General features: G+C 35.6%; 1 protein-coding gene and 1 long non-coding RNA gene across 5 annotated transcripts in view; both read right to left on the minus strand.

Annotated features, from left to right (window-relative positions):
• The window catches only part of LOC140224153 (uncharacterized), a 28568-nt gene extending 24927 nt beyond the window's left edge, over window positions 1-3641 (minus strand). Inside the window, exon 1 of the long non-coding RNA XR_011899409.1 lies at window positions 1841-3641. This is a non-coding gene — a long non-coding RNA (uncharacterized lncRNA). The remainder of the gene's footprint in view (window positions 1-1840) is intronic.
• Window positions 3642-4665: 1024 nt separating this feature from the next.
• LOC109044343 (RING finger protein 207) lies at window positions 4666-24530 on the minus strand. Of its 4 annotated transcripts, none has more exons than XM_019062038.2 (17): window positions 24011-24530; window positions 22934-23082; window positions 21166-21272; window positions 19936-20097; window positions 19341-19513; window positions 17985-18176; window positions 17503-17627; window positions 16841-17016; window positions 15663-15914; window positions 14705-14883; window positions 14177-14283; window positions 13433-13563; window positions 12645-12795; window positions 12304-12449; window positions 11381-11522; window positions 10387-10540; window positions 4666-9576 (listed from the first exon to the last, which is right to left on the minus strand). In XM_019062038.2, exons 1-17 carry the CDS (start codon window positions 24235-24237, stop codon window positions 9246-9248), a joined length of 2904 nt encoding a protein of 967 aa, XP_018917583.1. In that variant the 5' UTR covers window positions 24238-24530; the 3' UTR covers window positions 4666-9245. The 4 variants fall into 4 exon arrangements, with proteins under 4 accessions (XP_018917583.1, XP_018917582.1, XP_018917586.1 ...); XM_019062037.2 differs by having other exon boundaries at window positions 4666-9579; XM_019062041.2 differs by lacking the exon at window positions 24011-24530 and adding an exon at window positions 22183-22231 and having other exon boundaries at window positions 4666-9579; window positions 22934-23023.

The raw sequence follows: 24530 nt of genomic DNA on the forward strand, positions 1-24530 counted from the left end.
ACCGGCTGAAATCCTCGGAGCCTGAAAGAATTCCTAGAAAGATTTTTCTGTGTGCGTAACTTGGCATCCGGTCTCTGGGTGGGCACTTGCGTGAACTGATCGTGAGCGGAGTGGGTTTTCCCTAGCTTCGGTTCCCGCCAATTTCCAACTCTGCCGTGCTAAGGAAGAACGCCGTATGAGCCTTCAGACGTTGCCAAGTTTCCTCCAACAAAAACCGAAATTACTGGGAAAATTAAGAATATTATTTTCTCAAATTTTCAGACCATTTTTCACACAATTTAATCTAACATATCTGAAAATTTCAAGGAAAAGTATGCATAGGTAAATTTAGTCAAAAATACAGATTTTATCAAGCGCAATTTGGCAACTCCCGAATGTTCATACGGCGTTCTTCCTTAGCACGGCAGAACTCTCCTCTTCGGATTCGCAACATAAAAATCAAATTGCTGTTTGGACCCTACGAAACGCCTCTCTCTATGGATGCAAGATTGTAGATATTAGGAAAGCGAAAATTTGATGGAGATTCAGTCCACATGTCATTACCTCATTGGACATGGACAAATGTTTCGGACAAAAATGGCTATTCCTAATGAAAGCAAATTATAATTATTCAAACGGGTAGGGCAAGGAGTGACCTCTCTCGATCTTAGAATCGTCGATTTTAACTCGATTTAGAAGTTACTAAGTACAACTCGCACTGTACGATGGGACCATTTGGGCTAGGGCAAAAAAGTAAAAGGATCCCACTCTCAAAAAGTGTAATTTTAAGAATTTTAGATATTTTCTGGTAATTTCTATTGGCGGCAAATTTCGCCACCTCCGAACATCCTGCCCCCCCCCCCCCCCCCGATTAAGTTGAAATGACTCTTAAAATTTTAGTCTCAATTTTTCAAGGTAAATGGATTCAGAAATTTTAAGGAAAGGTAAGTATGATGAATATTGGGGTGTGTCTAGATCAAATTCCTGGGGGGGGGGGGGGGCTGCTTTTCTGGGAGCCTGAGTTTTTTTCAGCGCATAGAGAAATTTAGGAGGGTCTGCTCCGGAAAATCTGGGAATTTTGGATATCTCCGAGACACATTTTGAGTCTCATACCAGAGGCCGTACTTAAGAAAAATTAAGGTAAGGTTCTTGTGACATTGGATGCTCGCTCTCCCCCCCCCCCTCCCCCTTTCATCTATCCTTTCTCTCTCTTCAATTTTACCTGATGGGCCTAGTCAAAGAAAGAGGGCACTCAAAAAGTAAGCTTTAAAAAAAAATTGTATTAAAAACCTAAGATTAAACTCTACAAATGATCATAGGAACCATCTCAAAATTGTTCGTGTCTTTGCATGCGATGAAATGAGAAAATATATACTTAGGTGAGAAAATTTACTGATTACACAGCTACTTTCAGCTATGCAGATTATCTGAGGGGACTATGCACGGTATTAAATTAATTACAGGTACCTAGAAAATCTACTTTGGAACTTCCCGGATTGTTCAACTCAAATACTAAAATATTGATTCCTCAGTAGTTGCGAAGTCTGCATGTGCAAGACATTTCTGCAGGCGTAGAAAAATGTGATAGCAACGCGATTGCCAATGGATTAGAAGTACCTAGCTAAGGAAAATAACAATATATTCACTCATGTCCATACTTGCTCTTAGATTTTGCGGGAGGATGGTTAAGAACTATCAAAATGAGGCACAATAAACGTTAAGAAAGACAGAACAGAAATGATTAGGCGAAGGAAGACGAGAAAAGGGTGAGTAAAATACCTATGGGAGGTTACACACAATTTTGCAATTATGACACCAAATCTGAGCAGAATTTAAGTAAGTATGTGCTAATAATTCTGACCTGAATCCAGACCAACGCCAAGATATACACGCATCAAAGGAGGCTTCGACCAGATATCAGACTTCTTCAAATGGTAAATTAATAAAATTAATCGTGGTAGATGGATTGAGAAGGACTTGGACACACTTCAAACGCAAAGCCGACATTGTGTCTAGGAAATACTGCAACGCACGCGGCACACAGGACCACACACCCTCACACGAAGGAACGAACATCACTCCCGAATCCGCGCTCAACAGGCCACCGAGCAATGAAGAAAATCCCGCGCGAATACGTTCAAAGAAAATTGGAGAAGTTCACATAGGCACACCCGAAACACTGGAAATGGCGAAAATCCCGAATCCGCGCTCAACAGGTCACTGAGCAATGAAGCAAATCCCGCGCGAATACGTCCAAAGAAAAACGGAGAAGTTCACATGAGCACACTCGAAACACTGGAAATGACGAAAATCGATGAAAATTTGGGATAAAATCAAAAATCAATTACCCGAAATCCGTTCACTTAAACGCCGCACAAGAGTTAACAAAAAAATTCGAGAAAAAGAGAGACCCTCGTGCAATGGCGGCCATCCAGTTCAATGACAATTTAGTAGGCATACGATCGTTCTATTGCTGAGGAGTTATCGCGAAACATACGATGGTACCGAAACACTTACGGCAGAGATACATGCCGAAAACGATAAACCTATATGAAACGACAAAATCGGTGGAAATTTTGAGCAGTTTGCCTTCATTCAATTCACACGGACACCGGGCACAAGTTGAAAACTTTCGGTAAATGAAAGGTTCAATTCAAGCGACGAATTCCTCACACGATCGTTTCCACAGACACCGAGTCACCGAAGAGTTCTCGCGAAACAAACGAGCTAAGATTCAGAGTTCGAAGTCTTAAAACCTTTCATGAAAGAAAAATCACTGGCAGCCATGAAGGCTTCATGTTACCTGTTGCACGTTATTGTAACATGATGGACATACACGTTAATAAATTTCGGGAATGAATCACTTCACACGATCGTTACCACATACACCAAAGAGTTTTCGCGAAACAAACGAGCTAATTGTAAGAATTCGAGAGTCTTAAAATCTTTCATGAAAGGAAAATTACTTGCAGCCATGAGGGCTTCACTCCGACCGGGCGAGAGAGGTTGCGACCAAATAGAGCGACCACCGACCGAAAAGTGCCTATAGAGTGATGAATCTGCATGACATGAGCGGCGTGGAGTGGGGAACGCGGAGTTGGCCGCTCCCGATCAAAACTGATTTTGATTGGTGCACGCAGGGGTGTCTGCTCCTGCAGACTGTATTCTGTCTGTGTTGGCGTCGGAGTTCCGCGTCGTCCTAACTTTTGCTTTTCGTTTCCTTTGAGAACTGATCGGCGCGTGCCGCTCGATTTCAGACAGAGAGACGTTGGGAGGTCTGTCACCCCTCCTTCAGACCGCAAGAACCCTGTTCCATTCCCTTTTCACTGCACGCTGCCCGATTACGTGCGCAAAAACGTGATACATCCGCGGTGGTAGAAATGTCGGAAACCTCAACTTGGACGGAGTTTAACAGGAAGGAACCAACCCGCTTAAACTTGAACCTTGGGAGACGAGTTTTGATAATCCTTCATCAGACTCAATGTAGAAAATGAACGCTAACTCCTCTTTTCACAGACTATTTTTGTTCCGTCTTCGGGTTTTTGGCAGGAGAGAATTTACAGGGAGTGGAACTAAAAAACATTCGGAACTCAATTTTTTCGAAAATGTGGGTTGGTATGGTTCGCCGTTTGGACAAAAAGATTAACTATCTGAGGATAGGAGAAAAATGATTGAGAAAAAACACTCAGGGCTGAGAAAAAAAAAAAAAAAATAATAATTGCCGAGAAAACATCATAGGCGTTGCTAGGTCATTTTGCTGGGGGGGGGGGGGACTGGCCCCTCACCACCGGGGAGTCTGGAATACCCCCCAGCTTAGCGGGGGGTCCGGGGGGTCTCCCCCGGAAAATTTGTGAAATTTTAACTCTATTTGAGCGCATCTCGAAGCACTTGTGGCGCTAATCTTCCCTCAATTTCTGCCTAAAAATCACCCAGTTTTATTCATTTTAAGTTGCATTCAACAGGTTTTTCTATTTATAGGCATCCTCTCACGGGCCACGGCGACAGACTTACCGTTTAAGAAGGTGTTTTTACACCATCCAGAATTTCTGGGGGGGGGGGGGGCGATGATACTATTTCCAATTCTGGGGGGGGGGGGGGCAGCCCCCCTTCCTACGCCTCTGAAACATGTTCTGGGCTGACTGTTTTTATTTCGCTCGATTATTTTTGTTTCATCAATTTTATTTTCTCATAAACAAAATTATATATTCGACGCTCCTTCAAGCTTGTCAAGTTTGAAATTTCGGGGGGGGGGGAGAAGAGAAGGAGGGATGCCTTTTTTTATGGGCAATTGTAGCTTAAATCCGCCAAAGTGTTATACCTATTTTCCCTTCGTGATTACCTCCTCCTCCCCCCCTCCCCCCGTTTTCTTTTCTCCCCGATCCTTCACTCCCCCCCCCTCCCCGTTTTCCTGTAAAAAAAGTTTTGCCTAATTATTTAAAAACAAGTGGTTTACGAAAATCATTCCATGTCCCTCCTCCGTTTTTTCCGAAATTTGGATCCCCTCCTTTACGAAAATCATTCCATACATATGTATAATTGTATTGTTTGAAACAGTTGGTAGCCTCATAATCGAATGGCTCCGATTCCACTGTTAGAATTGGCAATGGAGCTATCTTGCTAACTGGGAAAAGCATTAAAATACGTATAAGGATAGGAAATAAATGAGGAAAAGAGCAGACAAAAGTATTTATCTTCCAGTTATACCTAATTTATTTGCATACACATACTGAGTATCAAAGAATTTTAATAGGTATTTCATAACAAATCGGATAAATACCTAGTTCCTCGCAATAGTAAGCTGACAAAGCAAAATCCTTCAAGAATGGTGGGGGACAAACAAATAAATAATCATATCAGCACCTTTAGTGCTTTGAATGTAGGTAACCATGTGGCCCTTAAAAATAATTGTGACGGAGTCAGGCAAAATGTAAAAAGTGCCTTGAGGTTGGAATTCAAATGCACAGTACAGCAAAAAAACTGGTTTTAGGGGCCATAATATCAATTCTAAGCATTTTCTACTTCTCTCAAGGACATTATGTTAGACTCTAAGGTTATGAGTATTTATACTGATTTTTTTTGTAGAGTTGCAGCATTCCTAGCAAACTTGGTCAGCAGTTTTTTTCAAATTTCTCGTTTTCATTCTTGAATTTTAATTTGCTACCCGAAGGACCGATGTTTGAAATATGCAAGTGTTCGTAGTGGCACATGATGAAGGATTGAAATATCTAAACTGTGGTGCAGTTGTCTCATTTTTCGTTATCACCTCAACTTATTTTTCCGCACTCTGTCACATTTCTTAAGGGCTCTGAAATAACTAGGTAATGACAGTTTAAAATATGAAACACATAACAGCAATACAATAGAACTATGCAACTTAAATAATACAACAATTGGTAATTTCATATGGATTTTAAAACAGTGTGAGTGGGAAGTCTAATTTATCAGTCTAAGTACCTATTCTTTTAATTCGGTGATGATATCAATGTTTTACTTTAAAGAGATGTGCTGAGCTAATAGACCAGTCGTTGATTATAATAAAAAGGAAAACTTTAACAATTCAAAAGGACTACTGATAAAAGGCAAATTTGTAGGCAAGGTACCTACAGGTTTAAAATCTTAATTCAACAGTTGTTCTTGGGCACATAAAACGTTTTTACAAATTATAGCCTTTGCGCGAATATAATTAATTGAAGAACTGACGTGGTCATGTTGAAATAGTGAAACTCATAAAAACCAGCTTCCAGTGAAGAAAATATTTTTGTTTCATACTCTTTCCAATGTTATCCCATCAATTACGAATACTAAGGTGAGAAATAAAGAACTGAGGCGACAGATAGAGAGAGAGAGATTAATATGAATGAAATACTGAATTAGTCATACATTCAGAATAAATAAAAAAGACGAGAAAAGATAAGGATGAAAAAAAGCTTGTAGAGTAAAAGAAGAAAAACCACCATTTTGGCACCATTTTTGGAAAAGGAGGGAGGTGGGGTTGTATTTTCAATTACATAAGCTACGTTGGGACCAATCTGCATGAAAAATAAAATTGATAAATAAATGAAAAAAAAGTGAAAAGAAAATATTTTGAACAAAACCTGAATTAATTTCTGTTGATTCCTCTTTTATTGGATTTTGCCTTGAGTAATGAATCCATTGGTTTGCTAGAGTCCACACCAAATAAGTTCACTTACTTTCAGAATGCAAAAGAAAATCTGCCATCTTGAGTCTTGCATTCACTTTCAATGCTCAACTGAAGACAGCTGATCTTCCGTTGCATTCTTCGTACTGCATTCTGTAACTTTATTTGGCACGGACTCTTCTCTCATAGGTCCCTGATTTGGAAGAGATTGCAATAGTGCAGTCTTTAACCAAAATCCATCAGCATTTAAAACAAATAACAAATAAATTACAATTACAACGTGAAAAATTGAACAATTCAAGTTATGGACTTTGACAAAGAGTTACAGCAGAGTAAAGCAGCCTGATTGTTGAAATTTTTTGTTTGTCGGGACAACAAAGATGACATAGGTTGAAAGGCGGAGTGTGATTGGTCAGTCATGTGAGTGTGATTGGACTATGTCTTATCGCTGTTTTGTCGAGCCTTTGTCAGGTGGAATGGATGACATACTGTCGGAGACTTAAAAGGTCCCGTTAGCTTGTCGTGAGGTCAACCCGACATAGACACGACAAAGCAGGGATAAGACATAGCCGACCAATCACGCTTTGCCTTTTAACCTATTTCATCTATGTCGTCCCGACAAACAAACATTTTCAACAATCAGGCTGCAGGAACATTAACAATGAATAATGATGGACTATAGGCAGTTGGGACATAAAATAATAATCAACGAATAAAAATCTCTACTATATCAACCAAAGCCTTCCTATCAATTCTGAAACCAACAGGATTTAAACAATATTACTTGGAAGCACAAAAGACAGTCTGATCGAAGGTCCAAGATTCTTGATTCTTGAACAAATCTGAATCAAAAAGATGATAGGTAATCTAACAGGAACCTTCTCTGAACCAAGCCGAAACACTTGATAATGAATGAATAATTTAAACTCCCAGATCTTTATCTTGGATCTTGAGATAGTGTGTTTTTCTTTCATAATCATAATTGACTTAAGCAAAAGAATTATAAGTGAAAAGAGCGATCTCAAAAAAATTTACGGGTGGTGTTGAATTTGTTCACATGCGAATTTTTTCAAGAAAACAGAAACGATTAGTGAGATTCTCTCATACTTCTAAAGGATTATGCATTTCAAAGACTTTTGAAAAAATATTCATAAATTCAATTATATATTATTAATTGATTGTTTGACTATTATGTATAACATTCTCATCAGTGCTGTAAATCCATCTGTAGAAAAGGAAAATGATTCGAAAGTTTAAATAGGATATCAATCAAACTCTGACTCAGAGAACTTATGTTCCTCACAGAGGGATACATGAATTTGAGAACAAATGTTACGATCCAGTCATGCAATTCTATGCGAGTCCGGTAATAGTAACATAGAAGAGTTGAAATGTGGGTAATACTAAGTCAGAACATTAATTAGTTACATAAAATATTATCATTTCTTCCTTAAAGAATGGAAAAAAATTGACTAGCACCAAATTTTTGATATTTTCTGGCTAAGAGCACTTTTAAACGGGCAGGAATATATTTTTATGAGTTGAGCATACGTAATACAGATGAATATTTCAGCGAGAGCTATTCAATTTTACTTTAAGCTCTGAGCCCTTGCTTGAAGCTTTGTAAAAGAAAATACATGTTTTTGAATGATTGTTTTGTCAGTAAAACAGGGCTGAATTAGACCATGACAAGATATAGATGTTTAAATTTGTGATAAGTAGATGTGAACTATTGAATCTTTCAACTCATATTAAACGAGAAAGTAAAAATAATACAGTCAAACGGTAGATGAATAGCAGCGATTTTACTAAAAAGTCAAAGTGCAAGGGTGTGCACACAAATTGAGAAATCACTTCTAACTGAGAAGTAAGAATTTAGTGGGTTAACATGTGTATTGTGTATTGAGTATTAAACTTTAAAATGCATTAGAAACTAAGCTCATTTTTTTGTGAAACAAAAATACTATCAAATCCCTACATATAAATGATTTTTGTGTTTCGTTGATTAAATACAAGATAAAGTTAACATAAAGGAAAAATTTGTATTGTGTAACGAAACTTAAAAGCTTGCGATAAAAAGTAACAAAATAAGGAACATGAGAGAGGTAAATGAGTGTATTTTACATGGGAAAATAAAATGGATTTTTCTGAAGTCCTGGTGACCTTTTCCTGGATGAAAATGGTTGGGTCAAGATTAGCGGTTTAAACACATGCTTATTTCAATCAGCAATCATTTTAATAAATCAAATTTTATTTTACTGAGATAGTTTTTTCCAACAGTCACAACATTCCAAATTGAAGAAAAGTTTTATCTTATTTTCTCACGTAAGCACTCAAGTAAGGTAACTAGCTAACAATATGATGAAATAGCTGACTGGTAAATGGCAGGATTAAATGAGCTCTGAGACCAAAGGATCACGTGTCTGGTTACATTATTCTACTTACTTATACCATATATCAAACATATTAATGTATATAATGGATATCTAATTAGTAGAAACGGCTCATTTCTGAGAACTTGTGTGTACCACAAAATTAATTTAAATTAATTCACATTAATTCAAATGGAAGACAGAAAGTGATTGATATCGTCCATGTTTCTGTAAGCTCTGTCCGTATCATTGGAATGGTTTTCTTACAAGCATAGAGCATGCCAATGGCTTAAGTCGAAGAATGCATACCTCGGATTGCAGCATGGTGAGTGTCCATTCATGTTCCATTTTTTTTTAAAGGAAACACATTTTTAAACATTGCTATGAAGATATGCATTTGGCTACATAGAATTTAGCTAGGTATCTTTTGACTATTTTTTTTAAAGAAAGAGCTTGTTACGGCACACAATCATCCTTCCCTACACATTTGTGCTGTTGTTATGGCGGAAAAATTTACAGCTTAAGATGAACTTCCTTTTAATCTGAATTCTAAACTTTATGTATTTATAGACACTATCATAAAATACTCTTTTCTTTTCTTTTCTTTTTTTCACAGCAATCCGACATATAAATAATTCCTTAGTCATTACTTTACAGAGTATTAATCTAAAGAAGAGAGCAGATCCTATGAGCAAGTTGACAAAATAGGATGGCCATAAGAATCAGAAATGAGTCGTTGTGGTTTAAAAATAAATTCAGGCAGTGTTAGATGATGGCGGTTTTGGCTTCCTAAGAGTTCTTGTCTCTTGAACAGCTGCAACAAGTGTACGTACTGCTTCCTCATGGCCTTCAAAACTGTCAGCTTTTTTTAAACCCTCGGATCGAATGCTGTTCAAGTTAAATCCACCTTGGAAAGAATCCGGGTCACGACAAAATTTACTAGCCATTGAAATTTCATGGCACCGTTTTTTTGGTGGAAAAGTATCCCATGAACGCTGTTTTCGCATTAGTCCTGATGATTTATTTTTTGCATTGATGACAACAAAAAAAGTCTTCCTCCCATCTGCTAGATCCATGGATGATCTGCTTCTGGAAAAAAGTTTAAAAGTGTAATAATGGTTATGAAAGTTTAATTAAAAATGATGTGTCAAAAAATCAACAGTTGTGTTTCTTGACTTAAAGGCTTATCATCGACAATGGATTCAATTAAGGAAAATTGAATTGTAAATTTCTGGAAATGTAAAAAAAAGTATGTATTTGTGATTTTTATTTTCGTCTTTTCAACAGAGGTTCAATCTTGACTGCAAAGTTGATCAGAAAATTTAAATATTCCAGAGTTTTTGTTTCCTCTAATTTACTTTATACGGAGCAACACTGTAGGATAGACAAGATGCTTTGTAAGTTGTTACTTTTTTAACTACTATTTACTGATAGCTGAATTTTACGGCGGCAGATGTGTAAATTTTGTAAGATAATTTACTCCATCATAATTATTTAATACATGTCAGCTCCTCCTGAAAAAGGATATGGGCTGAGGTGACTTAAAATTGCATAAGGACACTATTTCTCTCTGATCTAATCTCACTTTACTTACTCAACTACTTTCCGATCGATTCATGCAATTTTGAGATTCTATCCATTGCTATAACTACATGCAAATACACTTATACAAAAGCCATACATAGAATTTATATGTTGTGGATTTATAAGTAAAAATCAATAAAAATAGGGTGTCGTACGCTCCTTTGGTGGATGGATTTTATAAAACCAAATTCTAACTTTGCCTGCTACACTTAAATTTCAGGATTTTTGAAGGCTGACCGACAGTAATTAATAACCGGTTTTTCTTTTTTCCAGGTAAATAAATTCTATTTTTTAAGTGAAGAAAAATCTTACCCAGAACTTGAGATTTCGGGATAAAAGACACAGTCCTCAGTGTCTGAGTGAGCTCGAGTTTTTGAGCGAGGTGGTGTATGAATCATTGCTTTACTTAGGATAATGTCTCTACTAATAGGCCCGTAATCATCATCATCATCTGCATCCATTGGCGCTGGAAAGATAATATGAGGCAGACATTACTAAAATGCTCCTTTAAAAAGTGGACGGCATGTAAAAATACATACTTTGAAAGTTTTTCTTTCAGTTTTTGAGGTCAGTTAGAGTGTGAGAGTCTTGATTCATAATTTGTATTCTTTTTTTTAAGTGCTTAAAAAATGTCTAACGTAAAATGAGCATTGCTCTGCTCCTGAAACATTCTAGATTTTGATTTAACTCCATGGGTAAGACTTGTTTATTTGCTTTCACTGCTCTCTTATTGGCTACCTAAGTATTCAAATAAAAGATTTAACAAAGCACTTATATGCTTGCAGGATTAGCGATTCAAGTTGTTTTTCTGTGGTAAATTTTAATGGGAAACACAGTGGTGCTACTGGTTTTCTTTAAAACAAACTTCCAAACTCAAAAAAAGTTCTCAAATTTGAAATCCTTATAGAGGGGATCTACTGCGCAGTGCTGAGTCCACTCTACATCCATCAAGCTCTCCTTGTACAGAGAGAGATTGAGTACATCAGCAATTCTACCACTTTATTGAGGGATTTCTAGGCTGGAACCATGACAATTCTGCTATTATATTTGCTCCCTATCTGTGCATCGAAATTTTGACTGGATATAGAGGTGGACTCTCAACATAACGTGTGGGATCCCCTCTATTACTGCCTCGATTTTGAGAGCATTTTTTAAGCTTGAGAGTTTGTCTCAGGGAAAACCATGGCACTATTGTGTATCTTTCAAGAATTTTCTAGGGAAAAAAAGTGCTTGAATTCCAAACTGCTGAAGGATGCAAGGGCTCCATTGCAGCAGGGGAAAAAAGGTGACAGATGAAAGGACTTACGTTTGAAAGATGTTGGACTTTTTGCATGTGTTTGCGGTTGTCTTTTGGTTTCTTTGGATCTTGATTTTAAACGAGGCTCCTGCTGTTTTGGTATGTCACACTGAGAACGAGTGTTGGCATTATTCTGCTCATTTTCTTGCAACTATTGAATCGACAAAAATTGAAGAGTAATTAATTTAGATGTGAATAAAATGATGAATAATTTTCTTATGACATAGGCAGATTTAAGGGCGCAGAAAATGCTCCATCACGCGCCTGCCCGGGCATGTGGAAATGGGGAGGGGCTCTTACAAATGTGGAAAAAGAGAAACCTTTTAAGGGTCAAAAGTCGGAGATTAAAGGAAAGAAGAGGAAAAAGGGCCTCATTTTTTTAATTGGTGCGAAATTTTGTGGAAAAATGATGTGAAAAATGTGGAGAGCCAGAGGGCTGGCGCGTGGAGCTTGAAAGATTCTGCACCCCTGGGCAGATTTATAAAATTTCAATGATTGAAATAAAAAAATTCAAATTTATTTTATTAAGGTTAGGTTAGGTTAGGCTATCTAGACATTTTTTACATTTAAGACTCCTGTTAAACAGATCAACCCTACATGCGCTTATTGATAAAAATTGGAAAGACTTTCTGTTAGGATAATCTTAGTAAAGAGTTACTGGAAAAAATTAGATCTTAATAAATTATTGACACCCCTTCCTTGAGTTACTTTCTTAAACCAAAGCAGAGAAAGTAGTTAATTCGACTGGGTATTTATTTGCTACGAATGCCTCAAAAAGGTTCGACTGTTATGTAAATCATTTCTTTGAAATCATTTAATATAACTGGAGGATTACACTCTCCAAAGCTCAACTGAGTGTATGAGTATTTAGATTCTTTAAAAATTGTTAAGATTCCCAAAAGAAAATAAAATTATTTGAAAGAACTACATACTTTTTTTTGAGCAGATGCTTCAGTTTTGACAAGCTCCGAGCAAAGCATGGAGATATCTGAATGCGATCGGTCTCTCGCACTTCCTACTTTGCTACTAAATTGATGAAAGGATGATGAGTTCTTAGAGCTCTCTTTCTCCATTTTACCTAAAAAAAGTTTACCAGAAACATCAGTTAAAATATAGAGAGAGACAACATTAGATAAACAATTTAAACATGGCAAAACCTCTAAGATAATATAATTTCTTGACACAGTGCAGCTGAGGCAAAGTGTAAAGATGCGATATGCCCGTAGGACAATACCATTTAGAAGTAAAAACATAAACAGAACAGATTACTTACCAGGAGTTAATAATTTTGGTCTCTGCACTGACATACAGTCTTTCAAGCATTCAGCTCCACGACCTTCTGATCTACTCCTTTCTCTATTGACCGTGTCTTCTTGCACTGGAGATTTTTTACGATCACCCTTCCTTTCTTCTTTAGTTCGGACCTAGGACATTAAATGAAAAATAATTCAATGGAAAATCATCATTTTAGAATGAATGGTTATTAATTTTTACCGAAGTAAAAATGTAGGTTTGCGAGGATGTAGCGATAAGAAGAAATGGCTTATGTATGTCATTTTTTTTAAAAGTGTCATTCAAACTTGTATTTTTAGCGTCTTTGCCAAGAATTTCTTTTATTGTAGATTTAAGCTAAGGACACTGTTAAATTGTAAAATATATTCAGTTCAATTTCCTACTTCCTGCAAACATTTTTTCTCCCATTAAAAGTGAAAATGTAAAAAGAAATTCTGAAACACTAACAATGAGAAGTGTTATTTTCGCACCCAAGTCCTTAAATATTATTGTGAAAAAAGTTTCCAGAAATCAAATGTACATTAGTAGGGTAAAAATCAAGATCAAATTAAAATTTGTTTAACTATTCAAAATACTTCAAATTACTTTTGTCCACTAGTTTTCCCTTTTTTTTATCTGAAATCATTTTCTGGCGAAGCATGTAATAAAACAAATTAGTTGAAAGAATAAGCAGTAACTTAACGTGATATGAAGGACAGTAAAATGTTGAAAAGTTTTTAACAAACTACTGTGGCTTTATGGAAAAAAAAAAAAACCATTTGAGTATACCTTATCAATCAGTTGACTTAAAACACCTCTGACTTGACCTCGGGAACCATATGTTAAAAGACTGTCTAAAAGTGGAATATCTCTTCCACTGTGGCTCTCCCGAACGGGTTCTTCACATTTGTTCATTTCATCTGGGTAAAAAAGTAGAAAGTGAGTTTTTATGAAAAATGATGAGAAGCATAAAGAGAATAGGTACAGTTTCTTTCCATGTGAAATTTGGATTGCATTTACCAGAAGGGAGGCAGTGCGTTTACAGTGTTGTAAAAATTGTGCATCTATGTCTTTAACTAGGAAAATGCCATGATGGAATAGCAGATAGTTTTTGCTTCACTACCCAAAAAATAAAAGAGAGACTTTCCTCCCAATAATTAAAAAGGTGAAATTACAAAGATATTATTTCAGGAAAAATAATTAAAGGATGAGCTATTCATTTCATTGTAACATCTTTTGAGTGCAACAAATGTGAACGTGCGGCACTTGAAGCACATAAGACCTCAGCGCAAGGTAGGGACAGAATGTGGCATAACCATGCGTTCTGGGAAATAAGATTGAATTAATTTGACAAATCGTCATGCCGCCTTCGGTTGCTAACTGGCATGGTTGACTCACACACTTTGAGTGTCTCATCTTCTTAAAGTATAAAAACACATGCAGAAAGTAACATAAGAGAAATCAAATAAAATCCAAGTATTATGGAGGAAACTTCTTTTTTTTAAAGAAAAACATTGAAAGCTTAATATATACCTTTAAGATGGAGAAAATTTTCATTGGAGGCAGACATGGACATGCAGGTTCCCAAGTTCAAATTATCATCTATCGTTTTTATGGCAGCTGTTTGATCACTTCTCCAACTGTGAAAAAAAAAATGATAAGAAGGTAAAAAATATAGAACAAAATCATGAAACTCTAACTCTTGAACTTATGACTAGGAAATGAGCCACATAAAGAGACCATTTTCAATAAGTTTTTTTTTGAGGATAGTAAGACAGTCAGGTATTAAGATTAAGACGTCAACATGGTACCACAAACAATGCGAAGTTTGACCCACAAGTCCTTTGGACCAAGTGTTGGTGATTTTGCCAGCCTGCCTTGAAATTTAGTAAAGATTTAAAATTTTGACTTTAAATTAAAATAATAAAAATACTCCTTTAAAGAGAGCTTAAGCTTGCGTCTTTGGTCATTTTCAGGTGCATCGGTTACCTACATAAACTTTACAAAAATTTGCTGATTAGTTTAAGAAAGAAACTGCTAAATACTGATAAGTTTACATACTGAGAACGCTGATCAGACTGATTCCCTTGGAGGAGGTTTATTTTTTCAATTAGTGCTTGTAAATTGGCTAAATCGTTTAAATTATTTTGGACTGAAAATTGCTTCACATATGGTTCAAGCTGTTGTGCTACCACGGCCATTTGTTTCACCTCAGCACGTAATTTTGTGATATCATTCATCTGAAAAAAAAAAAACAACAAACAAGTCTGTTAATTTTGTTGGCAGAAGTGACTAAAAAATTATGAGCATCCCCAGAGAAGGGATTATCTAGATGCAGTCTTAGTAAAATTTAGTTTTTTCCAAAACTTAAACCGAATTAGGAATCTTCAATCTGTTTAAAGCTGAGAGCAAACCTGGTAGATGTGTAGCTTTTCACCAATGAAGTTTATATTCTTTGGTTTAGAGGATGTAACATAAAGAAACTTACTTTGTGGGCAACCATTGTGCTGCTTAATTGCACTGCTGTGCCAGGTAAAAATGCTGCAAAAGCATTCGAATGTTGCCAAATTTCCTCTCAGAAAATATTACATTTTGAGAAAGTTGTGATTTTTTTTCCATGCAATTTTCACACTTTTTCGATCAAATCATGAACTACATCCTCTGAGAAATCTGAAGAAAAATATTCTCAAATTTTCCTGGAAAATCGAGCTCTGTTAAAGAAAATTTGGTACCGCTTAATGACTCATATGGCCTTCTTCCTTGGCACGGCAGAGCAAGTCTTTAAAGCAAACCAAGCAGTTGAACGACAAAGTTGCGCAAATATCAAACTCTGTTGAAACACTAAAGATGATTTTTTCCTGGACTTATTATTTCACTTTTCACGATTTTCTTTGTTTAAAGAGAACTCCACGAGGAACAGAGCTTTTTCATTTTTTTTCTTTTCTTAATTTTTGAGAAAAAATGCATGGTACAATTTTTGAACAAATTATAAACGCATTGCAATGGAAGTACATAGTACCTGGGAATGGAATATTTCTTGCTCAACGTGGATTCTGCACAACTGTTCTTGCCAAAGAGTTTGAAAAACTGATCGGAGTCTTTCCAGCTCAACTTGATTATGCTCTAATGTATCATTCAACCGAGCGCAGTCTCGAGATATGTTTTCATGTCGAAGTACTAGTGGCGGCATGGCAGCACGTCGCAATGTTGTTACATCTCGATGGAGATCTCCGAGTCGTTCTCTAACATTACTTAGTTGGCATCCTAGTTCCTAGAATTTCGAACATATAAGTAAAGCAGACTGAAAATTCTGGAGTATTAGATCAAGAGCTCTGCTGATGATTATTATCTGTCTATCAGAGGAAATATAAATGTTTCAATTGACAAGGCTCAACTTACAGGGGTATTTTTGAAATTGCAATTGGTCTAGGTCAACACATTAAAGACATTTGAAACTCTGAAACTTCATTGAGGACGTAATATTACTGTATTCGTGAATTAAATACCAAGCCTCAAAAAAAGAAATTGCACTGGATATTGCAAGGGGACCATCGGGTCAAAATTTTTAAAATTTAATTTTTGGGGAGAAAGCATTACAATGCTTTGCAAAAAGATCCTGACTCCATTTCACATCTCTCAGCTTATTGCACAATAGAAATTCAAAAAAAATTGATACACTCTAAGGTTTGGCACTTTAAGCACGATTAATCTTTGTGATCAGAGATGATTCCTGAAAAAAAAAAGGATGAAAAAGCTTAATGATCATGCATTGGATGAAGACCCTGGAAAAAAAGACGGGTGACAATATCTTTCCTGAATGTAATGGCTTAATAAAGGAGCCTGTGAAAATATTTTAGAATAAAAAGAACTTGAGTAGTCCCTGTATTATGGAAGATTTTTGTCAGTTTAAACCTCTGAGTTGCAGTAGCAAGAATAATAGATCTACACAAATATAAGTGCCTTCTTTTCTTCTTTAAACATTAATGACTACCAAAATGAACTGCAGACAATGAGAAGGGCTACAATTAGGAGACAGATTAAGGATCGACATAATTGGGACATCATAGGGTACTTCTGAGGCTACATTCATAGTAATAAAGTAACACCTGAACTCAGCATGTACATTCACAGCATTGAAAAGCGCTAAAATACTGGAGTAGTTACAAAGAGGAAAAAAAACAAAACAAAAAAACTCACTTTTATTTGGGTATCAAAAGTTCGGCAATGGTTAGAAAAAGGTCCTTCGCCTTCCAATGCTTTTGCTTTCAGGGCTGAACTTTGTTTTTTGTTTGGAGTTGTTGATTGGATGCTTTGTGTTGATTGGGATGCGGGCGGATTCTGTTGAAGGTTCTGGGAGCTTTCATAAATATGAGCTGAAAAGAGTCAGTGTTGGTTTTGAATACATTCCAACAGTACGGAGAAACACTAGGAGAGAAAATTCAGTGAAAAATCATTTGATAGTTTCGGTGACTCTTTAAGGATAATTTATCCTTGAAGTTCTTGAAATTAACGAATAATTAAAAACAACTTGAGGAAATTACAGCGAGGTCTTACAGAACTGAATCAAACACATCTTGATAAATTCTCCAGTAGATTAGTGGAAGGAAAAATGCTGAGCTACATGTTGAAAAAAGCATCTTCAAGACGTGAGAAAATAAGTGAGGAAGAGAAAATTAAAGATATTTGTTCAAAAAAATAATTTTACAAATTTTCAAAGAATCTTCTATCTTATAGACTGCAGGATAGAGCAGCTGACGTCTTAAGTAACAAATAAAGAAACTTTGTTTATTTTGAAACACCACCTAGAAAAAAAGAGATGCCCTCATCTAACCAGGAGCACAAATTGTAAACATACGTACCTGTTTCTTTAAGATAACTGGTTGGAGGTTGCTGATGTGTAAGCATAAGCTTTCCAATCCATGGTTCCAAACAATGAGCGAATTCTGAGCGGAAATTAGTGCGTATTTGGCTTGACTGAATGGGCCTTGGATAACAGAGCAATATCACGGGTATTAGAAATTATATAAATTCTATAAAATTCAAAAAATACTTGATTAAATAGAGGAGGAATAATTCATAAAATGAATAAAAAAAGATTTGATTCAGACTAGACTATACATATAGTTGATCATTTTGTTACTTCAAAACTGTTGTTTCTCCATTTAAATGAAGAAAAATTGAGACTACTAAGCGTTTGCTTAAATATTTATTTATTACTTGCACATTACAAGTGTGATCCAGTCTTTTCTTTTGAAACAAAATATAGATAGTATGACAAACGTTGTTGAAGAAGACAACATAAATATGATAGAAGAGAAAAAAACTGATGAAAAAATGTTACCTTAATGGTTGCGGTATTTGAGCCACGGAAGACAGTCTGTCAAACATGGCTTGTGATAATTCCAGAAATTGAAATTTGTTGGCAGATGTAGCGAAATTGCGGCTAAGAAGGATGTGCAGTTGAAGCACTGGCAGTATTGAGCTTAAGGTCACAAGCTGATTGCGAAAAATCCGTTCCTTGCTTTCATATTGTCTGACGGTAAAACAATGATATTCATCAATTAGCATTAGAGAATTTTTCTTTTCAAAAAAGTGTTCCTTAACTTTGTATTGTTTCAGGAGAAAAAGATATGTAATATTCATTAAATTACAGAAATTTTTCTCTCTGGAGGTGCGTTATTTTTCTTTTTACATATCTGCATTATGCAAACTAAGGGAAAATTTCTAAATATCTGTCAGTGGTTGCTGCTATGACAAGAAAAAGATGTTGGGACAAAAAGTACCTGGAAGACCAAACAGTTATGAGTATGATTGGAATATCAAGTACAATTGAAAAAGGAAAAATCAAAGAAAATTTATGAAACGTGTCGGAAGTGGCGATGGTTATTAGATTAATAGTGTCTTTAAGTGGGAATGTCTGATGGTTCAGGAAAATAATACTTTAAAATTCTAAGTGGAGAAATATTCTTTAGTCATTGTAAAATAGGCTATTCGGGTCGTAATTTCAAGCTTCCGAACTACAGAGAAAAAAATAGATTTAAATCTTGATCAGAGGTAAAGTGTTCCTCATTTTCCTACCCTGAGCTCTGAGAAAAGTTGGCAATGTTACACTGCTGTACATTTCTAAGCTGATCTCAAAGAAAATATCTCATGGAATGAAATAAAAGATGACAACCCGTTTCATGACCAATGATAAGAGTTTTGGAAAAGTATGTTGGAATTTTTTCCGCTAACTCAGCACTCAGCTTTAAAAACTCAGCATTGAGCTGAAAATTCTCACTACAGAGGGAAAAACTCCTTTGGAGTACTGGTTTCCCTCAAAGAGATATGCTGTTTGGTGCAACACTAGTTACGTCCATTTAGGAAGGCAACTGCAGACGAGTTTCGGCCTTGTTGGGCCAATCATCAGTGCAGTGCAGCCTCCTGAATTTCCTGCTACCAAGCTCGAGAGGTCGTGAAAACCAGCCCGAGACTTGGGCAAGCGGACGCTGGCGGCAAGTAAACTTGCGCCATCTAGTGGCCTTTGGAAAAGTATTTGATTTTCCAAAAAAGGTGAAGAAGAAGTTGAGGTCCTACAGATTAAGTAACAAAAAGTTCATATAAAGCACTCCATCTAACAACTTTAATAATTTAGTTACTCTTTTCTTGCATTCAAAACAATAAGCATTAAATACTTAAAAATTTCAAGCCTTTTTACCTTTGAACTTCAAGATTCATTGATGTTTGTGTTTTCATGATGGATTCTTGCATCCCTTGACAGAACGAATGAATTGTCATTTTCTCTGAATCAGTATTTTGACGAAGTTCCTCTAATAAATTTCTGCAGGTGTGTATTCCTTCCCTGACAGAGCTTTGAGCCTCACAAACTGACTAAAATTATGAAAGAAACATATTAATAAACATAACACCAATTTCATGATTTCAAAGAAAACTTACATAGGACTTCAGAAAAATGGAGAGTAAGAAATTTTGAGATTCACATTTTTAAATGAATGGTGAGAAAATGGTCTAAATGATTTTTGCATGGTATTTTGGGGATACTTCAAGATAAAATGATTGGTTCTTGATAAAATCAAACTAATGGAACAAAGAAAAACTTTGATGAGTGCAATTCTCTCGTTTTCCCTCTTGTCTTTCTCTGGAGGCCTTTGAATTCAAGTAAAATGTTTTAATATCTCAGTATAAGTAGTGTGAGTATAGTTAGTACATATAGTATTTTTTTCAAGATTAATTTTGTTTTTAATAATTAAAATGTCTTATTTATCAGGAGGAATATAAGGCAAGAAACATACTGTGACAGTCCTATCCAACTTCTTGCTGTATTGCGCATATGCAGTGTCAATGTCAACACAGTTCTGTCGAGACTCTTGAGGTGTTTCCCGAAAACAAGTGATGCACATCATATTTCGCTGGGTTGTAGAAAACATTACGAACTGTTCCCCATGTTTAGAGCACTATAAAGAAACAGGGCATAAAATGAACACTTAATATTTAAAATAAAGAAAAAAAACGGCACAAATGGGTAGAGAACTTGACATTATTGCATAAACGTTATGCAGTAGCACTCGAGACTGACAAGACAGTTATACCGATGGCAGAATTGCAAAATATGTTTGTAGGTTGCTGCATTTTAAAATCTCCGCTTTTATTTAATTTTCTAGAAAGAGACCAAACCAGCATCATGGCTTGAAATTTTCACACGAATATTCTCCATAATGAGAAAAAAAAACACCTGAGTTTTGAAAAGATTATGGTTCAGAATATTCCATGTAGAAAATAAAGTACAACAGGAAGTCTGCAATGCTGCAAATGACATGCAAATTTCTGTGATTTATCATCAATACGCTGACAGATTTGGTTTGAAAAGTAGGAAAATTTCATTTTTGAACAGCTCAGTTTCCTTTCACAAGAGAAATGAAAAAATTTCAACGACTCATTTTGAAACTTGAAATTCCAGAAACAAAGAAACAGGTCAGTTATCTTTAGAGCTGAGAGAGAGGGAGAGAGAAACATTATTTACATGAATTGAGCACAATAGATTACAAGGGCTTTAGTTTCAGATTTAATTAGATAAATAGGACTGCGTTTTGCAATAAGGAACTACTGATTCTAGTTCATTTTGGAAACCACACATGTGCCGCAAGTTCCCCTATACAGATAGGTGATGGATGAGCCTGGAAAAGTATTTCCTTACTGCAAAATCAAATCCAATTGCGCTAAAATAAAAACTTCAGATATTTCTTCTTTATGTTATAATACATTTAAGAAAGAAGGCAGAGAATTTACAATTCCTGTTCTTTTAGATAATCATAGTATTATCTAATGTTAACATATAAAATTAATGCAGTTTGTTAAGTTTTAGTTTTAAGCCACGTAGATAGATACAAGAAACACTTGTAGTAGTTACGATATATTTAAATAAAATTTCTTTTTTAAAAAAAAAAAAAAAAAAAAAAATATTTCTCTTAGCAATTAAGTAATCAGGGGACAAGAATAAAGAAAGATTACTTATTCTAACTGACCCGCTTGAAATTATCCCTTGGATATTGAGACATGTGCAGAATTTCGTGAGCAGAGAACATTTTTGCTCTGTGGGTATTTTCTCGACATCGTGTGCAAAGCGCCTGACCTACAAATAAGAGAAAGATAACATACATTAATAGAATCAATCTTTTAAATGAGAAAGCAAGAGTAAAATAAAAGTTAAAAAAATATTAAAAGAAAGTTTTGAAGGATGATACTTAATGCTACTACATTAGTTCAGGAGAGCAAATAAAGATGTGTTACAGACAGGTCCCTTGAATAGGAGTGGTACCAACATGAAACACAGTATTTCCAGAAGTTTAAACCACTATTTCGTTGGCCCTTTGAAGAACAAAATAATACGTTCAATGCAACTGCAAATTAATTTGAAGAAAATAAACTAGAAGTGAGATAATAATGAATGATAAATTGTAAATTTTTTTGATGATATTACTATCATAACATGTAAGAAAGAAATAAAGTTTCAGTGCCATGGAGAAGATCATGATTAAGATGAGTCAAAAGTGTGGGAAGAGGCTTAAAAACGATGAAAGTGCAAAGATAGTAAAAGAAGAGCAAAGATAAGATGGAGTAGCCAGAACTTAGAAGGCCAAAGCTCATAAGAACTTTTCACCGTGCTGAAAGCAGTGCGCTATAAAAGCCTTCAGACGTTACCAAATTTCTTTGATGAAAAATGGATTTTCAGGGATAACTGCAAATATTTTTCTTCAAATTTTATTTGCAAACAGATCTTAATTATTAGAAAATTTCAAGAGAAAATATTCATGACCCTCTGCATAAATTCACTTTTACTACAGGAAATTCGGCAACTCTCGAATGATTATACAACGTTTTTCCTTAGCATGACAGTGTGGTGCCATTTAAGAAAAGGGAAGAAAAAAATTGAAAATCTTAAGAATGATTAAAAATAAAAATTCATCTCCTTAAAATTAAGAATAATGAATAGAAGGAAATTAAAAATAAAAAAAAATACAAACCAAAAAACAAAAACATACTTTGCTTTAATTGATCTTGATTGGACCTCTTTGCTCAAAAAGAATTGAACTAAAACAAATAGGAAGCAAAATTAAACTAAATGATGCGATTGAAAATAAATAATTAAGTTGCACTTTCAATGGTAGGGCATGTATGAATGAGACAATTTTAAGACTGATAAACTGATGAAGAACAAACTTTATAAAAAGACCATGAGAAAAGATACAGATTTTTTGATATAAGTGGACCGTGGTAAGCAGAAAGGAACCAAGCTGCATCAGCTATTGCTAAATTTAATTGGGATATTTAATTTTTCACATGAATACGATTATGCAGATTTTTGTGCAAATTTTATTGAATTTCCTGCTTAGTAGGTTCGAGGCAAATTCCTTTTCATTTTTTGAAGAAATTCAAACTAACGTTCTCTTGTAACAAGTTAAAGTGTCCAGTTAAAGTTGGCAATAGGCGATGTGACTTGGTTCCTTTCTGCTAAACGTGGTCCAAGTGCGCGATAGTATGATGGTATAGAATTACTCGTGGTAGCATAAAGAATATCAGATTTATGATACTAAAATAAATACAAACCAGTTTATCCAATTCCAGTTCGTCGTACTTATTTGTTGAATGGAAAAAGATTTAATACAGCTACAAGGATAATTATTGGAGTAGGGGGAGGGTCTTTTTAAAAAAAATTGCAGCCTTTGATCAAAGTGTTTCAGAATTAATAAGTATATAAAGACTGCTCAATGAGGGAATTAAATACATACTTACCACAAGTGATGCAGAAGTACATAGATGTCTTATCACGCTTGTCACAATTGGCACAAGGTGGGTTTTCAGAGTTTGCCAACTCTACCAAATTTCTCATCAGAATATCATGAGGTGGTAATATGGCATGATCCTTAAGAGCTGTTGATTGCCTAAAAAGAAAGTTTTGTTTATTGGTAAAGAAGTCTGTTAACTGGGACTTATTTTAACTCAAATGCTTGGTCAAATGAAGGCTTGTCCTTCGATGAGGAGCATTGCTTTTATTTTAATGTTTGTCTTGTGAAGCTTAATTCATTCATATTGATCCTGCGGGGCGATTATTGAAATGTCATCGACTCTATGTCGCCGCTTACGACAAGACATAGCCCTATCTTAACAGTGCAATATATCGCAATTCGATGTCTTATCGGGCTGGTTTAAATTTCAATAATCGGCCTGCTGATCTTTTAGTGATTTGTCTCTCATGACTGGAGTAAAAACCTAAATCGCCTTGCTGAGGAGTAAAATATGATATCATAACCGGATGGGCAAAAGAAACGCTCGATACGCGAGTCACAAGAGAGAAATCCTCTTTTGAAATTATTGATTTTTATGGGAGCATGCCCTTCTCCCTTATTTTATCTGGGGGGTCAGGGGGTCATGACTCCACCCCTCCCTAAAAAAATTATCCTTTGATGATTAGAACAACAATCCAAACCGGAACATGTTAACTCAAAAATTGAAAAAGTTATGGCGTATCAAGCTTTCTTTTGCCCATTCTTGTATAATATAAATAGAGTGGTAGATGGCAACAAGAAATATTTGATGTGTAGACATTTTTAAGGTGAAAATGAATTCTTTCCACCTACATTGTATGATTGTGCATACTTAAAATTATCAAACTCAGCACTGGCGATCCAGTCTGTGAAGGAAATTTGACAACAACACTGCTGTTGATAAATAGTTTGCTATGCTAGTTCACATAATCTCTGGGATAGTCTTTGAAAACAAGCTCATGTAATGAGAGATGTGGAAGAAATCTCAGATTTTTTATCACATATGATTCTTCATGACTTACTAACTTATTACAGGTTTACTTACCCACAGATTGGACAGCTGATTTTATTGTCGATTATTCTTCCTCGAAGACACCTGGCACAGTATGAGTGATAACAATCCAAGATGCAAGGTTCTGTGTAGTAGTCATTGCAAATAGAACACAATAATGGGTTACGTATTTGCAAGGCTTCGCCCGGAGTTGAAGATCTTTCTTGCTCTGGTTCATCAGAGCATCTGTAGGAGTTCGTGTTCCCGGACCCGGTATGCATTTTATCAAATACAATATCAAGAAATCAAAGAATACTTTAATAAATACACCGCTGACCCAGATTAAATACAGGTGCTTTGAAAAATAAACAAACCATTCACTGAGAAAACTTCATGACCAAATGCTGTCACGTTGTTAGGAGGGGGGAAATGAGCCATTAAGCGGGTGGTATGTTCAGATAAATTTAAACTTGGTTATAAAAGGCATCAGAATGACTAAAAACACTACTTGCTAAACTAGATCATCCCATCATCAAAATCTCACAAGCCACTGACATCCACTTCAGCACACTTG

This window comes from Bemisia tabaci, chromosome 3 (genome assembly GCF_918797505.1).
Source record: "Bemisia tabaci chromosome 3, PGI_BMITA_v3".
Classification (NCBI taxonomy): domain Eukaryota; kingdom Metazoa; phylum Arthropoda; class Insecta; order Hemiptera; family Aleyrodidae; genus Bemisia; species Bemisia tabaci.

Excerpts from the sequence above, each read along its gene's own strand:
- LOC109044343 (XM_019062037.2), bottom strand. The coding sequence starts at position 24,237 with ATGCATACCGGGTCCGGGAACACGAACTCCTACAGATGCTCTGATGAA. Across the intron at positions 14,284-14,704 it reads CAGTCTGATCAGCGTTCTCA|TTGGAGAAGTGATCAAACAG; the intron begins GTATGTAAACTT and ends TTTTTTTCACAG. Across the intron at positions 10,541-11,380 it reads AAGTCCAACATCTTTCAAAC|CGCCAATGGATGCAGATGAT; the intron begins GTAAGTCCTTTC and ends TTATCTTTCCAG.